The sequence below is a fragment of the Camelina sativa genome, chromosome 9 (assembly GCF_030686135.1).
Source record: "Camelina sativa cultivar CO46 ecotype springtype chromosome 9, ASM3068613v1".
Lineage (NCBI taxonomy): Eukaryota > Viridiplantae > Streptophyta > Magnoliopsida > Brassicales > Brassicaceae > Camelina > Camelina sativa.
In genome coordinates this window covers 4,505,059-4,531,357 of record NC_141888.1, presented here as the reverse complement: position 1 = coordinate 4,531,357, position 26,299 = coordinate 4,505,059, and the positions used below count along the sequence as shown (strand labels likewise).

Genomic DNA, 26,299 nt, shown 5'->3' with positions numbered 1-26,299 from the left:
TTGGTGTAAGGATTTGCGGTGGCCGAGAGTTCTTTCTCATCTCAAGACTTGTGAGTTTCGCTAGTCTATCCTTATTTTTGGGATTTATGTGCTTTCGTGACTAAGGCGTCTATTTATCCTGCAGGTTCGCGGACTGGATTGCAAATGTGGGACTGTCTGATGCCATGTTACGCTGACCTGTTCGATGCTGAGGAGGTGCCAGCTGTTGCTACCGAGGTTGTTGCGCCAAACGCCGAGACCGGCTTGGAGGTCGTTGCTGTGGAGCTCGAGGATGGCGAGGTACTTGCTCCAGCGGGTGAGACTGACCGCAGATCCCGTCCTGCCGAGGTCGCTGCTGCTCGTGCCGTGAAAAAGCCTTCCTCGGGGTCTCGTAAGAGTGTTTCAGCAGCTGGTGGCGATCGCTCTTGGAAGAGATCATTACGTTCGAGTCCTCGGAGTGATGCTGGAGGTAGTTCTAGGCGTTCTCATCACGCAGAGGATGGGCGTGGGGAATTCGACCCGCAGACGGAAGGTGGTCGTGAAGATGATCACTCCTTCTCATTTCGCTACGACGTGAAGACCAAGCGTTCGTTGGGAACTCGCGAGCTTGTGCGGACCTTGCCAGCAGGATTGACGGTGACTCTGTTCCGCTTCTTACCTCTCGTGATCTGGCTTGTCAAGACTCATACGAGCAAGCCGTTCGTCGAAAATTTCAGGTTTGTATTCTACCTCTCAGTTCGCCCCGATACGGATTTTACTTAGTCATAATCCGATTATTTTGTTTGGTGCTTTAGGCGATGAGTTGGATCAACCATCTCGCAGGCGATTGTGATGATAAGGTGCGCGCCGCTAGGAAGGAGGCCTCGCTCGCTCAGGATGCGTTTGCTCAGGCTGATAGGTCAAGCAAAGACAACGCAGCGAAGGTCAAGGAGCTCACGGCTTAGCTCAAGCAATCCCAGCGCAAGCTCATTTCCGAGTCGGAGCAACTCAGGAAAGCGAGGGACAAGCACGGAGAGGAGAAGCGCGCCAAAGCTGCTGTCGTGGTCAAGGCACATGAGGAGCGTATTGATCGTTTTAGGAGGCATGTGGTCGCAACACGCAAGAAACAGCCCCATTTACTCACTCTTAGCCAGGTGACCGGAACTAGGCAATGTTTGGCGAAGTTGATCAGCAGGGGTATTGCTATTCCCGAAGATAGAATGGCGCGTCTTGCTGCTGGCGAGGAGGAGTACACGGCAAAATCGAACGGGGTTATGGTGCCACCGCTTCACGATGATGATCTCGAGCTGTTCCCGGAAGCTACTGGTGGAGGTGCTGATGACGTCGCAAACGAGTGATGTCCTCGTATTATTGCTTGTTATTGTTTTCGCGTTTCTTTTGTTATTTCGTACTTGGTCGTTGATTGCTTATGTACTTTTTCTTCGGATATTCGCAAACTCGTTTGCTTTTGCTTTATAAACTTGGTTATTTGCCTTATTGCATGGATGTTGAACATTGCCAAATTTGTTTTCTCCAGAGTGATGAAGTTGCTTTCGTTTTATTATTTTTTATCGTTGCGGGGCATATTTTGCGATGCAGGACATCTCCTGGCTTATCCTGGATATGTTATTCCCCGTAACGGCGAGAGTAGACAAGACGGACTTGTCGTACTAGTTAGCTGCGTTCAGTCGTGACCGACTTACCCTGTGGGTGCTGCGGGAATCGCGAGAGTGCGCGAGTCAGGGTCTTCGGCTTATTCACTCTGCGCCCTGCTAGCTTTGCGAGTCTGGGCTCGGCTTATAAGTCCTTACCGAAGTAAGGACGTGGATTATTTCACCACGGCACCCATGCGGAGCGCTTGCGAGTATGGACTCGGCTTTTATTCTTTACCGAAGTAAAGTATGGATTATTTCACCATTACATTCGTGCGGAACGTAGAACTGTGCACCTGGCCAGGGCGTCAGCGTAGAAAATGAAGGATTTGCTCGAAAGTTTTATTTTTTTATTAAAGTTATAGTTGGACCTCGAAAGAGGCTGCCTACGTACCCTCGAGAGGGATCAAACCATTCGTAGTTCGTATTACTAAGAAATGCTCGGTGACGAGCTGGTTTTTTTTTTTTTTTTTTTATGATTATTATTATTATTATTTTTTTTTTAATGTGGACGTCGTGGTCGAACTAATGGTAGTAGCGCTTGAGGTTGGCGGAATTCCATGATCGCGGGACTGGTGTGCCATCCATTTCGAGTAGCTGATGGACTCCTGGCTTGACATTCTTCGAGACTAAGTATGGACACTCCCAATGTGCTCCGAGTTTTCCAGCGTTCTTTTCCGCAGTGTTTTCGTAGACTTTGCGGAGGACGAGATCACCCTCGGCAAAGTAACGAGACTTGACTTTTTTTGTTGTAGAATTTTGCTGCTGCTTGCTGGTAGTTCTGAATGCGTAATAGTGCCTAGTCGCGTTCCTCTTCGAGGAAAAGTAGTCTGTCGCACAACATCTTGTTGTTCAACTCCGGATCGTGGACTAGCATAGAGCGTCGAAGCATCGGGATCCCGACTTCTGCTGGTGCGAGAGCCTCCATACCGTATCCCAGCGAGAATGGTGTTTGTCCTGTGGATGCCCGCGGTGAGGTTCGGTGAGACCATAGAACGCCGTCGAGCTCATCTGCCCAGAGTCCCTTCTTTTCGTTGAGGCGTTTTTTGATGCCAGCGAGAATTGTCTTGTTGGTGGCCTCTGCTTGTCCGTTGCCCTGCGGATATCGTGGAGTTGATTTGCTAAGGCGTATTCGCCAACCAGCGCAGAATCCTTCAAACTGGAGTGAGATGAATTGGGGCCCGTTGTCGCATACGATTTTGTATGGGAGTCCATGCCTGCATATGATGTTTTTCCAGACGAAATTCTGAACCTCGTTTGCTTCGAGAGAGGCGTAAGACTCTACTTCCACCCACTTAGTGAAATAGTCTGTCATGATTAGGAGGTACTTCTTTTGGCGAGATGGTGTTAGCGGACCGACAATATCCATCGCCCATCTCATAAATGGATAGGGTGGTGATGTTCTGCGCAGAAGTTCGGTCGGAGAATGGATGAAGGGTGCATGACGCTGACATTTCTCGCACTTGGCTGCGAAGGCAGAACAATCGGCGACCATGGTTGGCCAGAAATGGCCATTGCGGCGAATTCGAAGTGCCAATGCTCGCCCCCCGAGTGGTTTCCTCCAGTGCCTTCATGGACTTCTCGCATGATGTCGTTGACGTCTTTTGTATTAACGCAGATGAGGAGTGCGCCATTTGCCTCCCAACGAAACAAGCTTCCATCCAACATAGTGTAGTGCGCGCTCTTGACGCGAAGACGTCTTGCTTCCCACTTATCTTTTGGCATAATTCCGTCCGCAATGAATGCTATAATCTCAGTTTGCCAATTGTCTCGCGTGGAGGCATCGGGTGCTGGCACGGGGATAGCTGGAGGTGCTGGAGTTGGAATGGGCGTGGTGGATATGGGCTCGGCGGAGGTGCTTGCGTTTGTAGCCGTCGAGGCTGATCTTGTGACTGCTAAGACGATTGCCGAGCTAGCGCTTGGGTTTGCTGATGCCTCTGTTGAAAGGGCGGCTTCAATGAGTTTGACGTCAATACTTGGTTGATCAATGCTTTCCACCGGAATTACTCGTCGGAGGTCTGGGTCCGATGTAGAGGCTAGCGTTGCAAGTGCGTCTGCGGGAGCATTATCGCTGCGTGGAATCTTGACGAGCTCAAAGAACTCGAACTGTTGTGAGAGGTCGCGGACAACTTTCAGATAAGCATCCATGCGTGCGTGCCTTATTGCATAGTCTCCACTGAATTGGTGCGTGACCAGCTGTGAATCGCAGTAGGCTTGTATCTTTTTGACTCCGATTCCGTGTGCGAGACGTAATCCGGCGATTAGCTCTTCATACTCAGCATCGTTGTTTGTGGCAGTAAAAGCCAGGCGGAATGACTGCTCCAAGATTTCACCTGTTGGCGCGGTTAGACGTACGCCTGCTCCCGAGCCCATTTTTGATGAAGCGCCGTCAACGTGAAGCGACCATATCTCGGGTGGAGGGGTGTCAGCTTTGAGTTCAGGAGAAAGCTCGACGAGAAAATCCGCGAGAACCTGTGACTTAGCGCATGTGCGATTCTTGTACTCGATGTCGTATTCGCTTAACTCAACTGCCCACTTCGCAAGGCGCCCTGACTGACTTGGGCTGTGAAGGATTGTTCTGAGTGGCTGGTTGGTCAGGACCTCGATGGTATGAGATTGGAAGTAAGGGCGAAGCTTGCGAGCTGATATTACCATTGCGTATGCAAGCTTCTCAAGAGTCGGATATCGAAGTTTTGCGCCGTCGAGAGTTTTTCTCACATAGAAGATTGGATGTTGCTCTCCACAATCCTCTCTGACGTGCACACAACTTACAGCTGAACAGGAGATGGCGATGTAGAGATACAACGTTTCTCCTTGCTTGGGTTTGGCCAGGACTGGTGGAGACGATAAGTAGTCCTTCAACTGTGTGAATGCTAGCTCGCATTTCTCATCCCACTCGAAGCTTTTATTTCCACGGAGGAGCTGATAAAACGAAAAACATTTGTCTGTTGAACGAGAGATGAAACGGTTTAGTGCGGCAATTCGCCCAATAAGCCTTTGTACTTCGCGTGTATTCCGTGGTGAGGGGAGATTGATGATAGCCGAAATCTGTTTCGGATTAGCTTCTATGCCACGTTTCGTGACGAGGTATCCCAAGAATTCCCCGGAAGTAACCCCAAATGTGCATTTTGCCGGATTTAGCTTCATGATGTACTTGTTGAGTATCTCGAAACATTGTTTTAGGTGTGCGATGTGGTCTGCGGCCTGAGCTGATTTGACGAGCATATAATCAATGTAGACTTCCATCGTTCTCCCTAGCTGACTTGCGAACATCCGGTTCACTAATCGCTGATAAGTTGCACCCGCGTTTTTTAGTCCGAAGGGCATGACTCTGTAGCAGAAGGTACCCTGTTCAGTAATGAACGCAGTTTTCTCGCGATCATCTTTGTGCAAAATAATCTGGTTGTAGCCTGAGAACGCGTCCATGCGCGGAAGAGGAAAACTATCTTTCTCGCGTTTCCTGCTGTTGCTTCGACGAGCTGATCAATGCGCGGAAGAGAAAAACTGTCTTTCGGGCAAGCTTTGTTGAGGTCTGTAAAGTCGATGCAGACTCTCCGTGTACCGTTCTTCTTCTTAACGACGATGGGGTTACTCAGCCAATCTGGGTAACGCACTTCTGTAATTGATCCCGCATCTAGTAGCTTCCGTACCTCGTCATTGACCGCGGTTGTGCGTTCTGCTCCAAGCTTTCGACGCTTTTGCTTGACGGGCTTGTAAGTCGGGTCAACGTTGAGCTCGTGGCTGGTAATGCTTGGATCGATCCCGGTCATATGATCTATCGTCCATGCGAATGTGGTTGCGTTTTTGCGCAAAAACTGGACGAGCTCGTCTCGCAGAGCCATTGGTAACTCGGCGCCTATTCCCACGCAGCGTTTGGGATCGGACAAATCGATGTTGACTTGGATTACAGACTCCTTAGGAGGAGGTGTGCATGGGTCTCGCGGTGGATTTTATTCAGCAATTACGAAAGCCCTTGTGTTCCGCATCTTTTTCTCAATGATAAAACAGGTCCGTGCCATTAGAGGGTCTCCGCGCAGCGTATAAATTCCGTATGCATTCGGGAACTTAACACATTGATGATATGTAGAAGCAACAGCGCGCATCTTGTGGAGCCATGGTGTTCCCAGAATGACATTGTAGACGATGGGTTTGTCTACAATTGCGAAGTTGAAGCACTGCATTGTCCTGCCGACGTAGATTGGAAGCATTATAGTTCCGACAGTCATGATGGTGTCTCCATTGAATCCCGTCAAAGGCTGCGTTTCATGGACTGTGTTGCGCAGATCAATCTCTATCTGGATCAGTACATCCTTAAATATCACGTTGACCGAGCTTCCGATGTCAATAAGGATTCTCGTCACTGAACTTTCTCCGATTACCATTTTTACGACAAGTGGGTCATTGTTTGGACTAGCGTTGCGCGCGTCTTCTTCAGTAAACGTAATTGGTGCGGTGGATGTCTTGAACATGTTGCTGTGAGAAGGCATGTTGCGCTTTGTTTCTGTTTCGCGACAGTAGGCTTGGATTGATCTAACAGAATCGCGGCATGTTGACAAGACGCCCATAATCATGTTGATCCTTCGGCGAGGAGCTGGTGGTTCATCGTGCTCTTCTGCTTCGTGATTCCGTTTTGGGGGAGGAGGTAAGCGAGCGACTTCCCGTTCTCGATCATTTTGTGCCCATGCTCGGTCATCCTGTGCGACAGTTTCCTCTTCGCGCCGTCTTTCGTGCTGCTGTTCGTCTCTTAGGCAATACTGGTTATCTTTGTGTGTGACAACTTTTCTCTGCTCTCGTTCTACATCGACGTCACCTTTTTTGTACTTATTCAGAAGCAGCATTTGAAGTGTTTTGCACTCCTCGGTTGAGTGTCCGTTGAACCTGTGGAACTCGCAGTACGGTCGCTTGCCTTTGAATCCGGGATTATCGGCTTCACGGTGCCATTTGTTCCAAGACTTGTTCGGTTGTTCTTTCCCATCGATAGCGAACATCGTCGCTTTTCTTCCTTTCTCGCCTCCGGCGAAGTCCTTGTTGTAGTGTTGGCGCGGTTCGTAATACTCATCTACGGCCTTGTCTTTTGAATCTTGAGCCTTCTCAGATGCCTTTTCTACTGTACCAGGTTGATCGGGGTTCCTCTTACCTCTGTCTTCTTCGACCATAATGTATCGGTTAGCACGTGCGAGTTCTTCGCCCAAACTTGTGACAGACAGGATTGTTAGATCGTCTTTGAATCTGGTACCCCGGGCGAGCGTGTTTTTCAATGCACCGATTGCAGATTCGTCACTTATAGATAATCGGGACACGACATCTTTAAATCTATCCATGAAAGTCCGTAATGACTCGTCACGTTTCTGATACATTCTCCATAGATCAGCATTTGATGCAGGTGTGCGCATGAAGCACTGGTGATGCTGAAGGAACGCGCTTGTTAGTGCTTCGTATCCATCGATCGAGTTGGCCTCAAGTCTTGAGAACCAATTTAGCGCCTCGCCGGAAAGACTCTCGACGAACAGCTGACAGCTCCCTGCATCTACTTCCTCAGGTGAGAAATACGATCGATTGATGTGGATCGTCATTGACTTCAGGAAGACGGTGGGGTCGCCCTTTCCATCATATGGAATTGGTCTGTTCTTGCTATTGTCAGGATTGTGCTTGACCCTAACTCCTGAAACCCTTGCAGTGAAAGGTGAACGCCTTGCTTCTGCTAACACGGTTTCTAGCTCTGGTGCTGCACTCGTCACTCGGTGCATCTGAGTCGTAAGCGTCTGCAGCTGGGCTTGCATCTGCTGAAGTTCTTGCCGTAGCGCGTGATTCTCAGCATTCTCGGAGCGACTTGGATCAGCACGCTGATCTGCGGAGACCTGACCGGCCTGAAAATGTACCCTTGGCTGCTCACCATTGGGTCCGACGATGATCGACGAGAGATGGGGCCTTCCATTAGCGTTGCGCTCAGCTCTTGGTATGTTAGCGGCGTAATGGTTAGCTTGCGGAGCATGGTTGTCAGCTCGCGGAGCGTAGAGGTCAGCTCGCGGAGCGTTGAGGTCAGCTCGCGGAGCGTTGAGATCAGCTCGCGGAGCGTTGAGGTCAGCTCGCAGAGCGTTGAGGTCAGCTCGCGGAGCGTTGAGATCAGCTCGCGGAGCGTTGAGGTCAGCTCGCGGAGTGCGTGGTGCCAATGCGTCATCTTCCTGTCGCCGATGATGCCTTGAATGGTCATTTCGTCCTTGTGATTCTATCTGCGCCGCTTGACCGCTCATCTTATCCAAGGTTCTTCGTACAGCTTCGTCAAGCGCGGCTTGACTGATTTTCACGTGTCTGGATGATCGACGGGGGTAAATGTCGCGCGTAGTGCCCATATCTTCACGGCCATTTGGAGCGTCTTCAATAGCTACGCGGTCAGGAAGGATTGCACCGTTGGTTAAGCCATTTGTCGGAGCGACGCGCGTAGCGCCTACGGCTTCGCGGTCAGTAGGATTGACTTCAGTGGTTTCACGAGCAGGGGACATAACGCCTGCGGCTAAGCCATTGGTGGGAGAGACGCGCGTAGTGCCTACGGCTGTGGGGTCAGTGAGTGTTGCGTCCTCGCCCGTCATTGCTGCGGTCCTGTTGGCGCCTTGGAGTTGGTTCGTCCTTGCACGGTGCGCCCCCATACGGTGCGCCTAGGAGACACTGATACTAAGATTTTTATGTCTCCTAGTAGGTTCAATTAACCTTATGCATTGTAATACTTAAGGTGTCAATCCAGTTGGGAAAGTTTACTATCACTCAAAATGCAATCAAGATGTCACAAGTTAAGCAAATTCAAAGAGTGTTTTTATCTAACAGTCCTAGAATGATCAAAATGCGAAACAGAAGTGAGTCACAGAACTAGAAACAAGAATGCATGACAAGAAGCGAAAGTGAATAAAAACGCAAACGATTCTAAGCATGAACAAACAAATCAGTTCCAGGAATGTAATAAAAATCAGAAAGAAAGAAGTCCTGAGAATGGGGTAATTGATGTCGGTGGAGTATCCTAGTCTAAGGAGTGTTTAACATACCACAAGCAAAGTGTCCCTAAACAATGAACATCACAACTTAGCTAATCCAATCTCTTGGCAAAAGCTACTCAGACTCAACCACTTCCATACCTAGCTCTCGCTAGAGAAACGTGGTCGAGCAGGCATGACAAACAAGTTCATTCACGTCAACAAACATCCTAGACAACTAATCTCTTAGGCTAGGAACATAAGTCTCTGGCACTAGTTGGTCAGACATTTCATCAAACACCTTTTGGGTGCGGAAATGTCTCGAACCTAGTTCCAATTGATCAGATAGAAACTAGTAATTCTAACTCTAGTCTAGAAGGGAATCATACGATCAAAGCTTAAACACTCTACATCCTAAGATCCTCCACCTAATCTATCCCATCCTCAAGAACTAAAACACTACTCAGATCCGAAAATCATAGTCAAGGATGTAAAAACAGAAATCATTGAAACAAGCATTATTAGGTAGATAAAAATAAGATGAACAACTTTGTAGAAGGAATCAAATGCAAAATCTCAATAATCTCAAAGATATCGGAATACAAGTCTGAGAACGTTTTTTTGGATGCTAGGTTAAAACCTTCTGGGAACGAAAACGAGATAAAAAGATCAGATGTCCCCGCAAAGACTTAACAAAATGTATATATAGTAGTCCAACATGGAAAGCTCTAAAACTTAAAACGACAAGGTAAAGCGTCGGTTCGGTAATCTCCTGAAGCGTGTGAAACCAAACGTCCTTCTTCCCGACATGTGCGATCGAGTCCGTGTGCGTCGAATGGAATCCAATGTCATCATAGCTCGGATGGAAGGCTGAGGAGCATGGCTTGGATGGATAGCTCGGATGGAACGGAGATGGTGACAATGGCTCGGACGTGACGGAGATGGTGACCATGGCTCGGACGAAACGGAGATGGTGACCATGGCTCGGACGAAACGGAGATAGTGACCATGGCTTGGACAAAATGAAGATGGTGACCATGGCTCGGACGAAATGAAGATGGTGACCATGGCTCGGACGAAATGAAGATGGTGACCATGGCTTGGACGAAACGAAGATGGTGACCATGGCTCGGACGAGAATGGCTTCCAACGTTTCCTAAATACCTGAAATACTCCAAAATGCATAATGTATGCAAGGATGATGCAAGAGCTACCTAGTCGTGCAAAGTGTATAGAAACAACTAGAAACGATGCAAACCAATGAGTTATCCTAGCTAAATGCATGATAAGAATAGGCTAAGGAGAGACAAAATATAGACATATCAACTCCCCCAAACTTACTCTTTGCTTGCCCTCAAGCAAACAATCAAGAATAGAGTATGGAGAAGAGGTGTGAAGATGGGGTCTCAGAACCTAAAACATGCTAAATAAAATAGTTAGAATCAAGGTCCTTGTTTTTAGTTCTATGATGCATGGTGAAGGAACTCTATATTTTTTTTTCTACACATGCAATCCTATCAATCATTCCCTTTAACATTCATTAACAGAGAACGGTGAATCAAGCTAAGCAATGTCGTTGAACTCATTTGGCTAGGGTGAAAGGTTAGAGACTTAGATGGTCTCCTTCTCGAGTGGTTTCATCAATACAGGACAAGGTTTTCTCACGAAAATGAGTTGAGCTTAAGAGAAGGCTAAAGGTTGAAACCAACTGATACATACAAGAGCAGCGCCCTGTCTACCCAAAGAACGTTCCAAACCAAAGTTGGTTCTACCCTTCAACAAACATTGTCTCAAACCCATTCTTTCATTCTTTACACTTGGTCTTCGGAGGAGTTCACTTCTTATCATTCTAGCGGATTAAGAAATCTTTATTATCAGTAAGGTTCTTTTTCTTTTTTTTCTAAGGAATCTAGACATCTTAAACATTTTACTTTCTTTTCTTTGTCTAATCTTTTCGTTTTATGCCCAGAACCAATAACTCATTATTTTGCTCAACCCAAATCCTTTACTAGACTTGTAAACCTTGAAAACACATCCTCCTCCTAAAGATTTTCTACCCTTTACTTTCTTTTTACACTTCACTCTTCTGCACAAATCCATACCCAGTACCCAAAATTTGAGTTCTCACCTAGTCCTACTAGTCCGGATAACGCGAACTAGAACTACACAGGATCCTACTCTTGTCGGTTAGAACCTAACACTTTCTAACAAGCTCAACTCGGAAAAAGGCCTGACACTCAAGAATACAATTGGCTTAAAAGAACGGTTGGTTAAGGGTGCGGGGAACTGTTCCAAAGATGGGAATCAGCTACTTGGATTGACAAGGGTGGTAAAAATGTGAAAGACAATCCAAGTATGTATATGGTATCCATGAGTTCAACTTCAATGCATAACAGGATAATTGCAAGTCAGGATTAGGTTCAAGTAGATAGGGAATGATATCAATTCAAAACATGCTTCAATCTTAACTTTTCAGGTTCAATCAACAAGCATCAAAGAACTAAGAACAAGGGCCTTGATCCTATCCTATTGAATCCAGCATGCTAACAAGGTTACAATCATCATCAACCCCTATGCTAAATGCAACAACCCTATATGAATAAACCTAAACGCAATCCTAGTATGCAAGTGCAAACTACATGAACACTCTGTTTTTGTGGAAATTTTCGATTTGTTTTTTTTTTTTCAATGCAAATAGATGGATGCAGACTCAAACATGATATGATGCAAAAAATTTGAAATAAGAATCACAAAACACGACATCAGATACATCATCTCAAACCCTCCCCCAAACTTAAATTACACAGTCTTCTGTGTAAGAAAAATTTGCAGGAGGATTTAAGAATCACAACACAAACAATGCAGAAATGAAATGGTATATACAAAGGAAGGTAGGAGTACCTCAGTAGTAGAAAAAGGAGTCTGAGCTCGCCCAAGGAGTTGGTGCGTGGTACTGGCTCTGTCCTTCACCATGTTCGGGATCCGCAGGAGTGGTCTCACCTGGTTGGTCAACTTGTTGCTCAACCGCTTGCGTGTTCTGATAAGTGCTCGGTTGCTCGTCGCACTGCATGTCGTCGACTCTAGACTCGCCATGGTCCGAGACTAATACTACCACATCCGTAGGCTGATAATCACCTTGCTGTCCAACTTGTTGCTCAGCTTGAGCTGCAGAACGACGTGCTGATCGACGACTTGAGGAGGCTCTTGAACCACGCGAACCGCGTCCCCTTCTCTCCCTAGATTCATGTGATGAGTGGCGTGAAGGGACTGGAGAAGATGGGCACTGCCGTGGCACATATGAAGATTGACGTGCGGGGGATGGAATCGGAGAAGGTGTTCGCTCTAGGTTCACGGAAGGGCGTCCTGGCATTGGTCTGGTATCCTCGGGGATAGACCTTGGGACCGCGGTTGTGGATGTCGAACAGCTAAACTTACGCATGAAGTTCATGACATTCTTGGTAAAACGGCTAAACGTTTTGTCTCTGGCCTTCCCCCATTGTTGCAGCAGGTTGAGTCTATGATGAGCGGCTCGATCCCCCTTGGACATTCTCGGATCCGAGTACTCCTCGAAGTGGAACTGCTCTGGGTGGTACTCCTCTGGGCGGTACTCCTTTGGGCGGTATTCCGCTGTGTTGTCTTCCATTGGCTCGGCGCATGCTTCCGCAACGTCTACATGATCCTCTTCAGCTTCCGAGTTGTATAAGATAGCCGTAGGAGGGATAAACTCGATATGCTCTCCCCCCAAGATTGTAGTCAACTCGACGCAAGGGAGGAGTAATCTCGAAGGTCCGACCGCAGGATGCACAAAATTGTAGAGCAATCTTCCATGCCTCAAACCCCAATCCAAAGTGCGTAGCTGTCGCAGGTAGCGGATGTCTATCCAACGTGGTGGGTGCGACTCAGAGTGTAGGGGGATGCCAGCAGCCTCAAGGAACCAAGTCACGATGCCTCCCATGCACATCACTCCGGGAGTGTGGTTGAGGCTTAGTCGCGAGACCCAATGCTTGTATGTCAGCATGTAGTTGATAAGGTAGAGCGAGACGGAAGTGTTGGATATGTCACCTTGCAGCACGGTGCAATCCATGGCAGTGAATGAGAGTCCCTTAAGCGCCAAATCGATCATCTCTAGCTCGCCATTCGTCATGTATCCTTTAATCTCTTTAGCGTAAAATGCATTGGTGACCGCCTTCTGGAAGTAACGCAACACTTGGCTTCGCATGTTTAGCGCTTTTGTCTTTGAGAAAGTGAATGTGGGTGTGCTCCCAATCGTTGCCTAGAGTGTGGATATCTCATCACGATCAAACTGCAGCGTAGTCCCCGTTCCGCTGGGAAATCCAAACATCTCTTCGACAGTTTTGAAACTGAGAGTGTAGAACTGGCCATAAACGCGAAATGTAATGTAACCCAGACCTCCATCAGACATCATTCCCGGCTCATCCGCATACAGATGCGTCTCCAGAGTACAGAGGAACTGAATTGTCTCCTCCCTGTATCCGCTTTTTGGTGTGTTCATGATTCCCTCCTGATGGCACCGCCTAAACAGATACTGAACATCCTCCCAAATCCCAAGTTGCTGCATAGTCTCAACATGGGGATATCTTGTTCCCTCAAACTGCATCTGCTGGAACAGCTCGTAGTATTTCTTGGGAGTTAATTTCGTCTTAGTGCTCTTCCGTTTGACCGATTTTCTGGGAGCTGGTGTTGAGCGCAACGCAGGTTCCTCCTGTTCATAATCGCTCCCATCCTCCTTTGAGTGTGAAGCTTGTGCCGGTCGCTTCCCGCGATTCTTGCTCTTAGAGAGCGGTTTGGCTGGTCTGCTTGACCCAGCGCCTTGCGTAGGCGGTTTGGAAGTAGCAACACGTCCTGGAACCTGACAACCATAATTATCATACATCTCGTCCCAAAAATTGTCAGACATTGCAAAGCTGAAACAATTCAAACTCAAAATCAAAGATTAGTAGGTTAGTGACCGGGCAATAATAAAATGAAATTGAGTATGGCGCGAGACAAACGGAGATAGTGATAATGGCTCGAGCGAAACGGTGACGAGGATGGACGGCTCGAATGCGAACCAAGATGGTCGCAGTGGCTCGGACGAAACAAAGATTGCGACAGTGGCTCGGTCAAAACGAAGATTGTTACAGTTGCTAGACCAAAACGAAGATTGTTACAGTGGCTCGACCGGGAACGAAGATTGCGACAGTGGCTCGATCGAAACGAAGATTGCGACAGTGGCTCCGTCGAAACGAAGATTGTTACAGTGGCTCGACCGACAGCAAGATGGTCACAGTGGCTCGGACGAAACGAAGATTGTTACAGTGGCTCGACCGGGAACGAAGATTGCGACAGTGGCTCGGTCGAAACGAAGATTGTGACAGTGGCTCGGTCGAAACGAAGAGTGTTACAGTGGCTCGACCGGGAACGAAGATTGCGACAGTGGCTCGGTCGAAACGAAGATTGTGACAGTGGCTCGGTCGAAATGAAGATTGTTACAGTGGCTCGACCGGGAACGAAGATTGCGACAGTGGCTCGGACGACAGCAAGATGGTCGCAGTGGCTCGGACGACAGCAAGACTCGATCGGGTATGAGACGTGATGATGGCTCGAGCAGAGTGGTCCGTTGCTAAGGATCGAGTGTGGAGCTTCGCTGGAGGGTGATATGGTTCGAGCGGCGGCGACGAGTGGAGGCGGAACTGAGCGGCCCGAGCAACGAGTGTGGAGCGTCGCCGGAACAGGTGAAGACTTGCGGTGGTGAAGTGCAGTACAATCCTCTTCGCAGAATCAAGCAAAAGATAGTGAGTGAAGTGAGATGATGATGTCGAGCAGAGATGGTGAGATGTGAGGGTTTGTTTTGTTTGGTGAGAGGAGAGAGTAGAGAAGAGATGGTATAAATAGAGGGATGGTGAGGGTGTCGTGCAAGTGGGAGAAGAAAGAGAGATGTGAGGGTGGTGGTGAAGTGAGGTGACACAAAGTTGATGTGTCTGGTGTGAGGGAACAAGAGAGAGATGGGGGGTGAGGTGACAAGAGAGTTGAAAAATCTCGTGGGGGGGAGGGAAAGAGCAAGTGGCTCGATGGTACCATTATTTTCTTTTCGTTTCCATTTTTTTTTTTTTCGAAAAGAAATAAAAAGTTTCCCCCCAATCTCTTTTTCACTCTGCTCTTTTTTTTTTTTTTCTCTGTATCCTCTATCTCTGTTGTCAACACTCCCTTCTGTAGATTCCTGAAAACAAGAAAACCAAAAACAAAAATTAAAAACACAAGGATCCTAAAAAAAATATTTACAGTGATACCTTTGGGACTTCCTCCCAAGTGAGCTTGTTTAAAGTCACTAGCTTGACTTTTCAGCTTTTAGGCTTTTGGGGGTTCATGGAGGAGCACAGAAAACCCCTCTGGGCGGACTTGATCAGCTAAATATTTTTTTACTCTTTGGCCGTTTACAGTGAATTTGCTGCCATCCTTGTTCAGAAGAGTGATAGCTCCAAATGGCAGAACGTCTTTGACTGTAAATGGTCCAGACCACCTAGACTTAAGCTTTCCAGGAAATAACTTAAGTCTGGAATTGAACAGCAAAACCTGATCTCCAGCTTTGAGCTCCTTGACAATAATCTTCTTGTCATGAAAATTCTTTGTCCTCTCCTTGTAAATCTTGGAACTCTCATAAGCATCAAGTCTTATTTCTTCCAACTCATGGATGTCAAGAGTTCTCTTAGCCTGAGCTGTGTCAATATCCAAGTTCAACAGCTTGATTGCCCAAAGTGCCTTGTACTCAACCTCCACAGGGAGATGACATGCTTTACCATATACCAACTGAAACGGTGTTCTGCCTATTGGCGTCTTGAACACTGTTCTGTATGCCCAGAGAGTCTCGTCCAACTTGACAGACCAATCTTTCTTCGAGACTCCAACAATTCTTGACAAGATACCCTTGCTTTGTTTGTTCGAAACTTCAACCTGACCGCTGGTCTGAGGGTGATACGCAGTAGACACTTTGTGCTTGACCCCATACTTTCTCAGCATGCTCTCAAAAACTTTGTTGACGAAGTGAGTTCCACCATCACTGATCACCGCTCTAGGTATCCCATACCTTGGAAAGATTATATTTTTGAACAGCTTCAGAACAACCTTGTGATCATTGGTGGGGCTAGCTATGGCTTCGACCCACTTAGAAACGTAATCAACTGCCACCAAAATATAGACATTCCCATTAGATGGGGGGTTGAATGGTCCCATGAAATCTATCCCCCAGACGTCAAATATCTCCACTTCCAGGATCGGATTTTGGGGCATCTCGTTTCTCCTTGTGATGTTGCCCATCCTCTGACAAGCGTCACACTTGGTGATGAAGTTGTGAGCGTCTTTGAACAAGGTTGGCCACCAGAGACCTGCTTGAAGAACTTTTTGAGCTGTCTTGAATGTGGCGAAGTGACCTCCATAGGTGGAACCGTGACAGTGCTCAAGCACTCCCTGCACTTCCCCTTCTGCTATGCATCTTCTGAACAGACCGTCAGAACCTCTCTTGTACAGATAGGGTTCATCCCATAAGTAGTGGTTGACCTCTCTGAAAAGCTTATTCTTCCAGTATGGATCCATGTCATCAGGAACTTCTCCACATACCTTGTAATTCACAACATCTGCATACCAGGGTGCAGTCTCAGAAGTGATTGCCATGCATCTGATTTTGAGGTTCTCAACCCCTGTGTCATGCATCCGCTCACAAACCTGGGCTACCAGAAGTTGTTCCTCAGGCATTGAATCATCTATGGGGACAACATCATCAATTCTCATTCGAGACAAATGATCTGCAACTCCGTTTTCTATGCCTTTTTTGTCAACTATCTCCATGTCAAACTCCTGAAGAAGCAGGATCCATCTCAACAGTCTCGGTTTGGTATCCTTCTTCGAGTAGATGTGTCTCAGAGCGGCATGATCGGTGTACACAATGACCTTCGACCCCACAAGATAACTCCTGAATTTTTCGAATGCAAACACAACTGCTAGGAGTTCCTTCTCTGTGGTAGCATACCTTCCCTGAGTCTCATCCAAGGTGCGACTCGCGTAGTAGATGACATGAAGCTTCTTGTCAATACGCTGTCCCAGAACTGCTCCAACTGCGAAGTCTGAAGCATCACACATGATCTCAAAAGGATGATCCCAATTCGGAGCTTGCACTATGGGTGCTGAAACCAAGGCTTCCTTGATCGTGCTGAAGGCTTCCAAACATGCTGCGTTAAATTCGAACTCAACCTCCTTGCACAGCAACCTTGTCAAAGGTCTTGCAATTTTTGAGAAGTCCTTAATGAACCTCCTGTAAAACCCAGCATGTCCCAGAAAACTCCTGATGTCCTTCACTGTCTTAGGCGGTTGAAGCTGAACCATGACCTCAATCTTTGCCTTGTCAACCTCAATTCCTCTTTCAGAAATCTTGTATCCCAGAACGATCCCTTCTTCAACCATGAAATAGCACTTCTCCCAGTTAAGCACCAGGTTCGTCTCCTCACATCGCGTCAATACCCTGCACAAATTCAACAAACAGGAGGAGAAAGTGGAACTGTATACAGAGAAATCGTCCATAAACACTTCCACTGACTCCTCAATTAAATCCGAGAAAATTGAAGTCATGCACCTCTGAAAGGTGGCAGGAGCATTGCACAAGCCAAATGGCATGCGTCTATAGGCAAAAGTGCCATAGGGACAAGTAAAGGTTGTCTTTTCCTGATCATTTGGGTAAATAGGGATTTGGAAGAATCCACTATACCCATCAAGGAAACAATAATATGGATGACTAGCTAGTCTTTCCAACATTTGATCAATGAAAGGCAGAGGAAAATGATCTTTCCTAGACACAGCATTCAACTTCCTATAATCTACACACATCCTATGTCCTGTGATGGTTCTAGTTAGGATTAACTCATTTTTGTCGTTTTTGATCACAGTTATGCCTCCCTTTTTAGGTACACAATGCAATGGAGATACCCAAGTACTATCAGAGATAGGATAGATAACTCCAGCGTTAAGTAGTTTCAGGATTTCTTTCTTAACTACCTCTTTCAGATTAGGATTCAATCTTCTTTGGGGTTCAATACTAGCATATGATTCATTTTCAAGATTGATCCTATGGGTGCATAGACTAGGTGAAATTCCCTTGATATCATCTAAAGAATAACCAATAGCCTTTCTATACTTTTTCAGCTCAGTTACTAGCATCCCTAATTCATCATCACTCAACATAGCATTCACTATAACAGGATAAGTAGAATTGGTTCCCAGAAAGACGTACCTGAGCCCGGAAGGAAGAGTTTTGAGTTCTACCTTTGGAGCTTTCAGTTCCGACAAGTCGTCAGCATGGGCGTCAGAAGCGGTAATAATCGAGCGTGGTCCGAACGGTGTCTCGAGTGGTGACTCAAGTCGGGTCTTGACACTGGTCGAGTGGGAGGTTTCACGTTCTGAATTCTCTGTCTCAACTACACATACCTCTTCTGCGTTAGACAACTGCTCGAACTCTTCTGGTTCGTCCGTTTCTCTGTGGGAGTCTAGCATATTCTTGTAACAAGTCGTCTCCCCATGCAGGAACCCTCCATCTCCATCCTTGGTTAGAGCAGTTTTGAGATGATCCTCCTCAGCTAGTTCCTCCAACAACTCCAACTTATCCATCTCCTCAATGTAGAAGACTTGTCCTCCTATTGTTGGCTTCTTCAAAGTATCCTTGATGTCAAACTTCATAATGAAGTCTTCTCCCAGATTGAGATCAATCTTGCCATTTCTGACATCAATGATGGCTCCAGCAGTCGCCAGGAACGGTCTTCCTAGGATTAGAGGATCCTTTGGTTCTTCGTCCATCTCTAGAACCACAAAGTCGGTTGGCACTTCCACGTCTCTAATCCTGACAGGTAAGTCCTCTAAGATACCATGTGGAAGTCTCACTGATCTATCTGCAAGGATGAGGGAAATGTCGCATCCCTTAAACCTTGTGAAACCCAACCTCTTAGCCACAGAAAATGGCATCAGATTCACTGAAGCGCCAAGATCACATAAACACCTCTCAAAAGACATGGGTCCAATGGAGCAGGGTAGAGTGAATGATCCAGGATCTTTGAGCTTCTTGGGTACAACCTTCTTCTGGATGATTGCACTGCACTTAAGACTTAGTACCACCATGCCTTAAACTTCTTTTGATCTCTCCATCACCAAGTCTTTGAGGAATTTCTGGTAGTGAGGAACAAGTGCGAATGCATCCAGCAATGGCATTCTCAACTCAATCTCCTTGACTTGCTTTTCGTAATCACCAAAAGGAGAGAAAGCAATGTCCAGATAATTGTAAGAGAGCGCTCTTGGTCCTAAATAATCATTGGCTTTTGTTTAAACCTATATATGAACACACAAACAAAATCTAAAACTTTAGTATGTTTTTGAGTGATAGTCACGGTACCTGCTAAGGTTGGACGGCTACAACAATGGAGGTCATGGACTTTCAGAACTTGCTTTGCAGTTTCAGAGGTAGAAACTACGACCGTTGGGATACTTCCAAACTTTAAAAGCATCACAGGACCATACGTTTTGGAGAGTTTCCATAGAGATTGATGTGGTAATTCTCCGAGCTGATGTAAGTTTCCGATGATCGGAAAACCAGGTGGAGACGGTGGTTTCTGTTGATCACGTTGCCGCTGCTTCTTGTGTTTGAAGGCGGCCAGAAGAATACAAGAGAGAAAGAGAAGTGATAGAAATAAAATCGTAGCCATATCTAATTTGATGGCTGATGAACAGCTATACAATTAAGCTCATTGATATCTTCTCTTATTATGGTAACAATGACCTTGACGCTACTAGTATTATTGATTACTGAATAGTCTTTGACTACGGAAAAAATGGTTTAGTTAAGTTTTGGTTACGAAAATTTGAAGAAGCATAAGTCCTTTAATTTCTATTGTATTCTTTCTCCCTTTGTTAATTTGCTTATGTACAAACTATTTGTTCCAAATTTGAAAGAAAAGATCAGAGAAGAAAAAACGACAAAGTTGAAAATTCAAAAGGATAAGAAAAAACTACATCAAGGTAATGAATAAGACACTTAGGGAAAGAAATCTTGCAACTAATTTGGAAACTAGTACATATCTTTAAAAGATAGTAATATTCACAACCACATAATATTTGGAGTCTGGTACTTTGACTTCTTTCTCGCATGATATTTGGAGTCCATTTGGTAATTTATATCGGTCTTTGGGAGCTCGGGGAATCATTGCTCTTGGCATTGCCTCCAGCGCAATCGTCTCTGAAGTTCTACAGTCTCACTGAAGCAGACGGCATCGTGAGGCGGTTCTGAATCAAATTGCAGTCACTCGGCAACTGCACAGTGAGGCGACAGACCGGTCTCTTTGGAAAAGGAAAGAAAATTGTTCTAAGCCCAAGTTCTCTTCTCAGCGTACTTGGAATCAAATTCGGGTACAGATCCCGGTCTGTGACTGGTACAAAGGTGTTTGGTTCCCAGGAACAAATTCCTAAATTCTCATTCATTGCATGGCTTGCTTACCACAAGAGACTTGCAACGGGGATAGGCTTAGCAAATGGGCAACGGGAGCTTGAGTAGGCTGCGAGTTCTGTCCTGAGGTATTGGAAACATGGGACCATCTATTTTCACCTGTCCTTATTCAGCTCAGATTTGCACTCTCTAACGTATGGTGTCCTTCACAGCAGGTACACATCATCATGGGGCCTGATTACTCCCCTCCTTTTGGATTCCTCTCAGCCAAAGCTGCATCTTTCTACTTTGCGATACGTTTTCCAAGCACTAATTCATTGCTTGTGGAAAGAACGAAATGGTAGGCGCCATGGTGAATCTCCAATCCCAGCTGCTAAACTCACCAAACTCATTGACAAAAATATTCGTAATAGATTTAGCACAATGCTGTAGATGGCCAACTCTGTTTATGATGGGGGCTTGCAATTTTGGTTCTCCACCCGGGATCATGCTAGTCACTAGGAGGGTTAAGGTTTCTTTTGTAACTTTTTCCAATTAATTCAACTCTCTAAGTTGCACTTGATGTAAAAACAGTTTTTTATGTGGAATATAATTTTACATTCATACAAAAAAAAAAAAAAAAAAAACACATTCTGAAATTTGGAGAAAGAAATTTGGTGAATAATTTTCCACATGAGATGGGGGTATAATCAACCATTTACATGAAAAATGGTAATTTCAGATGTCAAGAAAAAAAAAAAAAATGTAAAAAAAAAAAGAAAATGGTAATTCTTGAAAGTGGTAATTCTTAAGGCCTTTGAAGCTTGTCCTCCTCCGCTTGGTCCATTGCAAGCTTCACTTAGGGAAACGTTTTTGGGATATTGTCATAATCGTATCTGAAACAAGCTTCAAATGCTGATCTTGATGTTTATGGTATGCTTCCAAAATGCCCAATCAATTCTCAATTTTGAGGCTGTGGACTTAATTTGGGGGTTATTCTCGTTCTTTACAATGACACTCACTGTCCAATTTTTATGAAAGTTGAGTTCTTTGAATCCAATTTATATGAAATTTGAGTTCTTTGAATCCAGTTTTTATGAAAAAGTTAGATTCTTGAATTGTTTCTGTATGCGAAGATGTGTACTGAGATGATGTTTTTCGGTTTACCATTTCTTTCAATATCCAATTTTTAAAAAGTTGAAGTCTTTGGATCAAAATGTTAGGAAAGTTGTGTTCTTGAATCGTTTCAAGAAGAACCAAACCATATAAGAAGAAGCAAACTCAATAAAAAGAATCGATTATGAACCATGAAAATTGATTTTAGGTTTTATTTGGGAATTTTGGGTTTTTATGATAAATGGGTCGGTTTGGTGCAAAAATCTGGTTTAACAATTGGTTTATTTTCGGGACATATATGGTTTGGTCTCGGGTTTAGACATTAAACCGCTATAATCCATAATTAGGGAGATATAGATATCGAACTTTTGTTTCGCGGGGATATTGGTTTGGAACTTTTATTTCGGGGACATATAGACCGAGGGTAAAGAACGGGCTCTATCTAGCTCGATACCATAGTTCTCGTGAGTAAATCGGCCGTCGTCCCAAAACACTACGGCATTCTTCTTAATTTGACGAACCAAATTTGGATGTAAAAAAAAATTGTATTGCTTCCAAATTTGGTCCGTCAAATTGGCACTGTGTGTCCCGACTATAATCCATACAATAGTGGTCCATCAATTGACCATCCTATCTCCTCTACGTTCTTGACAGCCATCCTTGTCTTAGTGGAGTCTTAGCTAGTGATCCGAGTTGATTCCCTCTCGACCCAAATTGTCTCTAGGTTGAGAGTAATGCAACCAATTATGTCTTCTTCATGAACACTGGAAAAAAAAAGAATTTCCAAATATAAAATTTAGAAAATTACAGATAAAATAGATATATTACGAAGTAAGATAAAATACATAAATTTTGATGCATTTACTAATTGTTATATTATTAGTAGATTATGGTTATTTAATAAAATATATATAATGTATGAAAATGATTTATAGCATTATTATTTTTCTAAAATTCTATAAAATGTTAAAGTTGTAATGAGCTAAGAAAATCATTGTATCCTACTTATCAATATAATTTAAGTCCTCTATACATATATTAAAGGAGGGGTTTTTTTTTTTTTTTTGCTTATGTGGCAATCTCACAATTTTTCACACCTTTTTTTTTCCTTCTTTTTTGCTTTTGCTTATGTATACAGTATACTATCATATTTGCCAAACACATCTTTCCTTATATCTTCGTTCTCATTTGATCTGAATATAAAACATCCTCTGTATATTTAAATGGAGTAATTTGGAAATATTTTTTGTTGTCAAATAAATAAAACTATTTATAAAATTAAATAGCATAAGATTTACTTGTGCTAAGGATGGTTCTTACCTAATTGTTATAAAAGAATGGAAGACATTCATACTATTAAATATGCAACACGTGAACTATAGTACATTCAACACTTTTTTGTTCATAGACCTTGACCATCTCAGAACAACATATTATTCACTGATCATCGTTACAACACTTGATCAATTATAATTATTGTATTTAAGCTCACTCAGTATTGACCCGTCATTGAATCAAAGACATGCAGCTCAATGCTAACGATGAGTAACAAGATAATCCAAGAAAGAATCAACATAACGATCTTGTGTATCCATATCTCCAAACACTCCCTTCATGTCCTTCACACTCTCTCTATAAACCTTTCCTTCTTCTCCATCCATTACCAATCTCAGCGCTTTTGCAACATCTTCTTTAGTAAAGGAACCTGTTGTTTCATCTCGAAGGATCATATGTCCAATTTTCTTTTCCTCGGCTACTCTCGCATTAAATCCTTGGCCGTACACAAAACCTATCATCACCATAGGTTTAGCAAACCGTACAGCTTCGATTAATGTATTCCAACCGGAATGAGATAGTACCAAACCGATAGAATCGTGGTTCAGTGTTCTCAGTTGTTCAACCCAACCTCTCCACACCATCCCTCTATCAGCCGTACGCTCTTCGAACCCTTCAGGAAGCTCAAGTGGTTCGGTATCCAACGGACCGCGGCGAGTCCTTAACACCCAAAAAAAAGGTAAACCAGAAAGTTCTAAACCGAGAGCGATCGAATTAAACTCGGATTGACTCGGTTTAGCTTCTGTACCAAAACTTACGTAAACCACGGAGTTAGTTTTCCGTGAGTCTAACCACTTTTTCGTAGACAACCATGCGTCGGTATCTTTAAACGTTTCATCCAGTTTTGGAGGTAAAACTCCAACAGGGATAACTGGTTTACGATGAAGATCTTGTAAAAGTTCTAACCATTCTGTTTCGTACTCGTTGCAGCTCCGTATGACAATGATATCACACCCGTCGAGTACGCCGGCGATACGGTCCAGGTCGGGGATATTCCCTTCGGTGGATTCCACCACTGCTCCATTGAAGAAGGCTTTGCTTTCGAATAACTGGAAAAACACCGGAGTTTCGAATGGAACCCACTTAGGCATCGTCACAAAATCCTCAGGGGATTTACGGTACTCCTCGAACCCTGGTGGTTTAAGAATTCCGAAAAACCCGCAGTTAAAAGCGCCGAAAAATGCGTTTTTAATTCCAAGGCGGCTAGCTATTGGAGGAAGCCAATAAGGTGCAAAATCTTGGAGAAGCCAATCAGGTTTTGAAGATTTAAGAAACTCCGTTAATGGAGCTCGTAATCCGTCAAAAGCGATTTTCAAATAAGGAACGAGATCGAAAGGTACGTCTGTAGTGGCTTCGGCGGCCTCCGGGAGATTCTTGTGGCCGGCAAATGGGAGCTTGACGAAATTAATGGCCTAGGAGAGATTCTCCGGCAACCGTGGGAGGAGGCGGTCGATGTTACCAGGAGTGGAAATGAAAGATACGGTGTGACCCTTTTCAACCATGAGCATAGAGAGCTCCAAGTGTGGAACCAAGTGGCCAAAGGCTAGCCATGGAAACATTGCTACGTGGAGCTTGGTTTCATCTCTATTCTTGTTTTTAATGTTAACCATTGTTATGATTAATTTGTGGAATATAGATGATCGCCTCTAGTGTTCTTTTATAGATCAGGAAAAGGAGTCCATTTAGAGATATTTCGAGATCTCTTTACGGCAAGGGAAAGGTTATTCATTTATTTTTATCAGGCGTGATAAGACATATTGTCTCGTAGTGGACCTACGTACATGAATGGGGAGTCATCTGACCTGATAAAAACTACATTTGCACCATCAATTTCTTTCAAAATTGTCCTTTATCATTATGATAAAAAAATATAAAAGATCCTTCTGATCAAAAAAAATATTATCAATATATTTAACTAATAAAATCATAAAAGATAGACACAAATCTCTATAATATATTTATAATATTTTTTTTGATCATAAGAATCTTCTAGGTATCCTTCAATAAAAAATACATTTGCACCATCAATATCTTTTTTTTTATTAGTTATGTGTGGTTGTAATGGAAAATATATAATAGCCCATCGTCGTTCTAGACGTTATTCACGTTGGTCTATTTTTTTTTTTCCTCTTTTGTCAGCTATGAGAAGAGAGACAACACTCACGGGAGAATTACATAGTAATTGTCCATTGAGAAAAAATTTTGGGTTCATTCCTAAGGGTAATTTCTTTTATTTTACTCTCTCTTAATTAACTAATCAAAATACAACAAACGCCATACCATATTATATTTATAAAATAATCAAAATAAAAATAAAAAGATAAAACAAATTAAAAAAACAAATTTTTGTAGATTTTTTAATAAGAAATTAATGTCAGTTTGGATTTATAAAAGAATGATTAGAATGTGGATTTTACAACTAAACAAAATTATATGCCGGTTTGAGTTTACAAAATAGTGATTAGAGTTTAGATTTTACAATTAAACGAAATTATATGTTGATTTGGGTTTACAAAATAGTGGTTAGGGTTTAGATTTTATAATTAAACAAAATTATATGTCGGTTTGGATTTACAAAAGAGTGGTTAGGGTTTAGATTTTATAATCAAAACAATTTATATGTCGGTTTGGGTTTATAAAAGAGTGGTTAGAGTTTATATTTTAAAATTAAAGAAAATTATATGTCGGTTTGGATTTATAAAAGAGTGGTTAGGGTTTAGATTTTACAATTAAACAAAATTGTATTTCAATTTGGATTTATAAATCAATGATTAGAATTTAAATTACACAATTAAACAAAATTATATGTCGGTTTGGGTTTATAAAAAAGTAATTTAGATTTACATATTATAATTTAAAACTATAATATAATGTTTAGAATTAATAACTTTAAAATTGAATGATATACAATTTTTTTTTTTTTAATTAATAATTTGTTTCTCACAAATTAGTAGAACTGTTGTTCTGCGGAGTATCGGAAGGAACCGTAAACCAGTAAGTGTCAATTTCTAATTGGATTTTGATAAAATATAAAAGACATTTTTTTTTCTCTCATTTTCTTCTTTTCTCGAATCTCTCTCTTTCCTCTCTCTCGACGAAACGGCGAATCGATTAATCCTTGGCGATTTTACAACGATCTCGTCCTCCGAACCTATCACCCGAAGATTCGGCGGTCTTCCGGAGATTTCAACTCCTTCTTTTGCCGGCAGATTTGCTGGGATTGTGTTCTTCTATACCGCCGCCGCATCGTCTCTTGGTCAGGAAGTTCACGCTAATTAAATGGCTCACAAGTTTAATCTTAAAGAAGTTGTTCTGTATCAGTACGAGGCTTGCCCTTTCTGTAACAAGGCTAAAGGTATCTTTCACATCTCGAAATTTCTGGATCTGATCAGATTTTTGACCATTGAAATTTTATGATTCAATCATGGTTAGAGCTTGAACATAGTGAGTGGTGGTTTTGAATTCGAGTTGGTTCTTGTTGTGTGTGATTTAGTAAGATAGAGATGGTTAGCTTATGTCTTTACTTTGCTGGTCTTCTGTAGCGTTCTGGGATTTTAACAAGATCAAACGTAGTTACCTAACATAGCTAAAAAGGCTAACCATCTCTTGGATTTAAAGTCCGAGTAAGAAAAACTTCAAAGCGTAGATTTGTTTCTGCCTTCTGTCAATCAAACTGTGGTGATGTGAGTCCAAATACTCTTGGTACGTTTTGCATTGACACTGGCCTCCCTTGTGATTTCAATCACAGTACCTGCAATGGACAAAACGAATTATGCTATGGCATGAAAGGAGCAAAATGAAGCAATTTGGATCGTTTTTGGAGC

General features: G+C 43.8%; 2 protein-coding genes and 2 pseudogenes across 2 annotated transcripts; all 4 read right to left on the bottom strand.

The window, feature by feature from the left end:
- Nucleotides 1-2,987: 2,987 nt before the first annotated feature.
- On the bottom strand, nucleotides 2,988-4,856 carry LOC147937720 (uncharacterized). The gene has a single exon (XM_087465230.1). It carries the CDS (start codon nucleotides 4,854-4,856, stop codon nucleotides 2,988-2,990), a length of 1,869 nt encoding a protein of 622 aa, XP_087321356.1.
- A 4,265-nt stretch (nucleotides 4,857-9,121) lies between these two features.
- LOC147937719 (uncharacterized) lies at nucleotides 9,122-14,432 on the bottom strand. Its single transcript, XM_087464271.1, has 2 exons — nucleotides 11,474-14,432; nucleotides 9,122-9,736 (listed from the first exon to the last, which is right to left on the bottom strand). The coding sequence occupies exon 1, from the start codon at nucleotides 12,789-12,791 to the stop codon at nucleotides 11,475-11,477; it is 1,317 nt and encodes a 438-aa protein (XP_087320397.1). The 5' UTR covers nucleotides 12,792-14,432; the 3' UTR covers nucleotides 9,122-9,736; nucleotide 11,474.
- A 4,482-nt stretch (nucleotides 14,433-18,914) lies between these two features.
- LOC147937718 (cytochrome P450 71B36 pseudogene) lies at nucleotides 18,915-19,308 on the bottom strand (annotated as a pseudogene).
- A 3,156-nt stretch (nucleotides 19,309-22,464) lies between these two features.
- On the bottom strand, nucleotides 22,465-24,164 carry LOC104715003 (UDP-glycosyltransferase 91A1 pseudogene; annotated as a pseudogene).
- Between the last annotated feature and the right edge of the window lie 2,135 nt (nucleotides 24,165-26,299).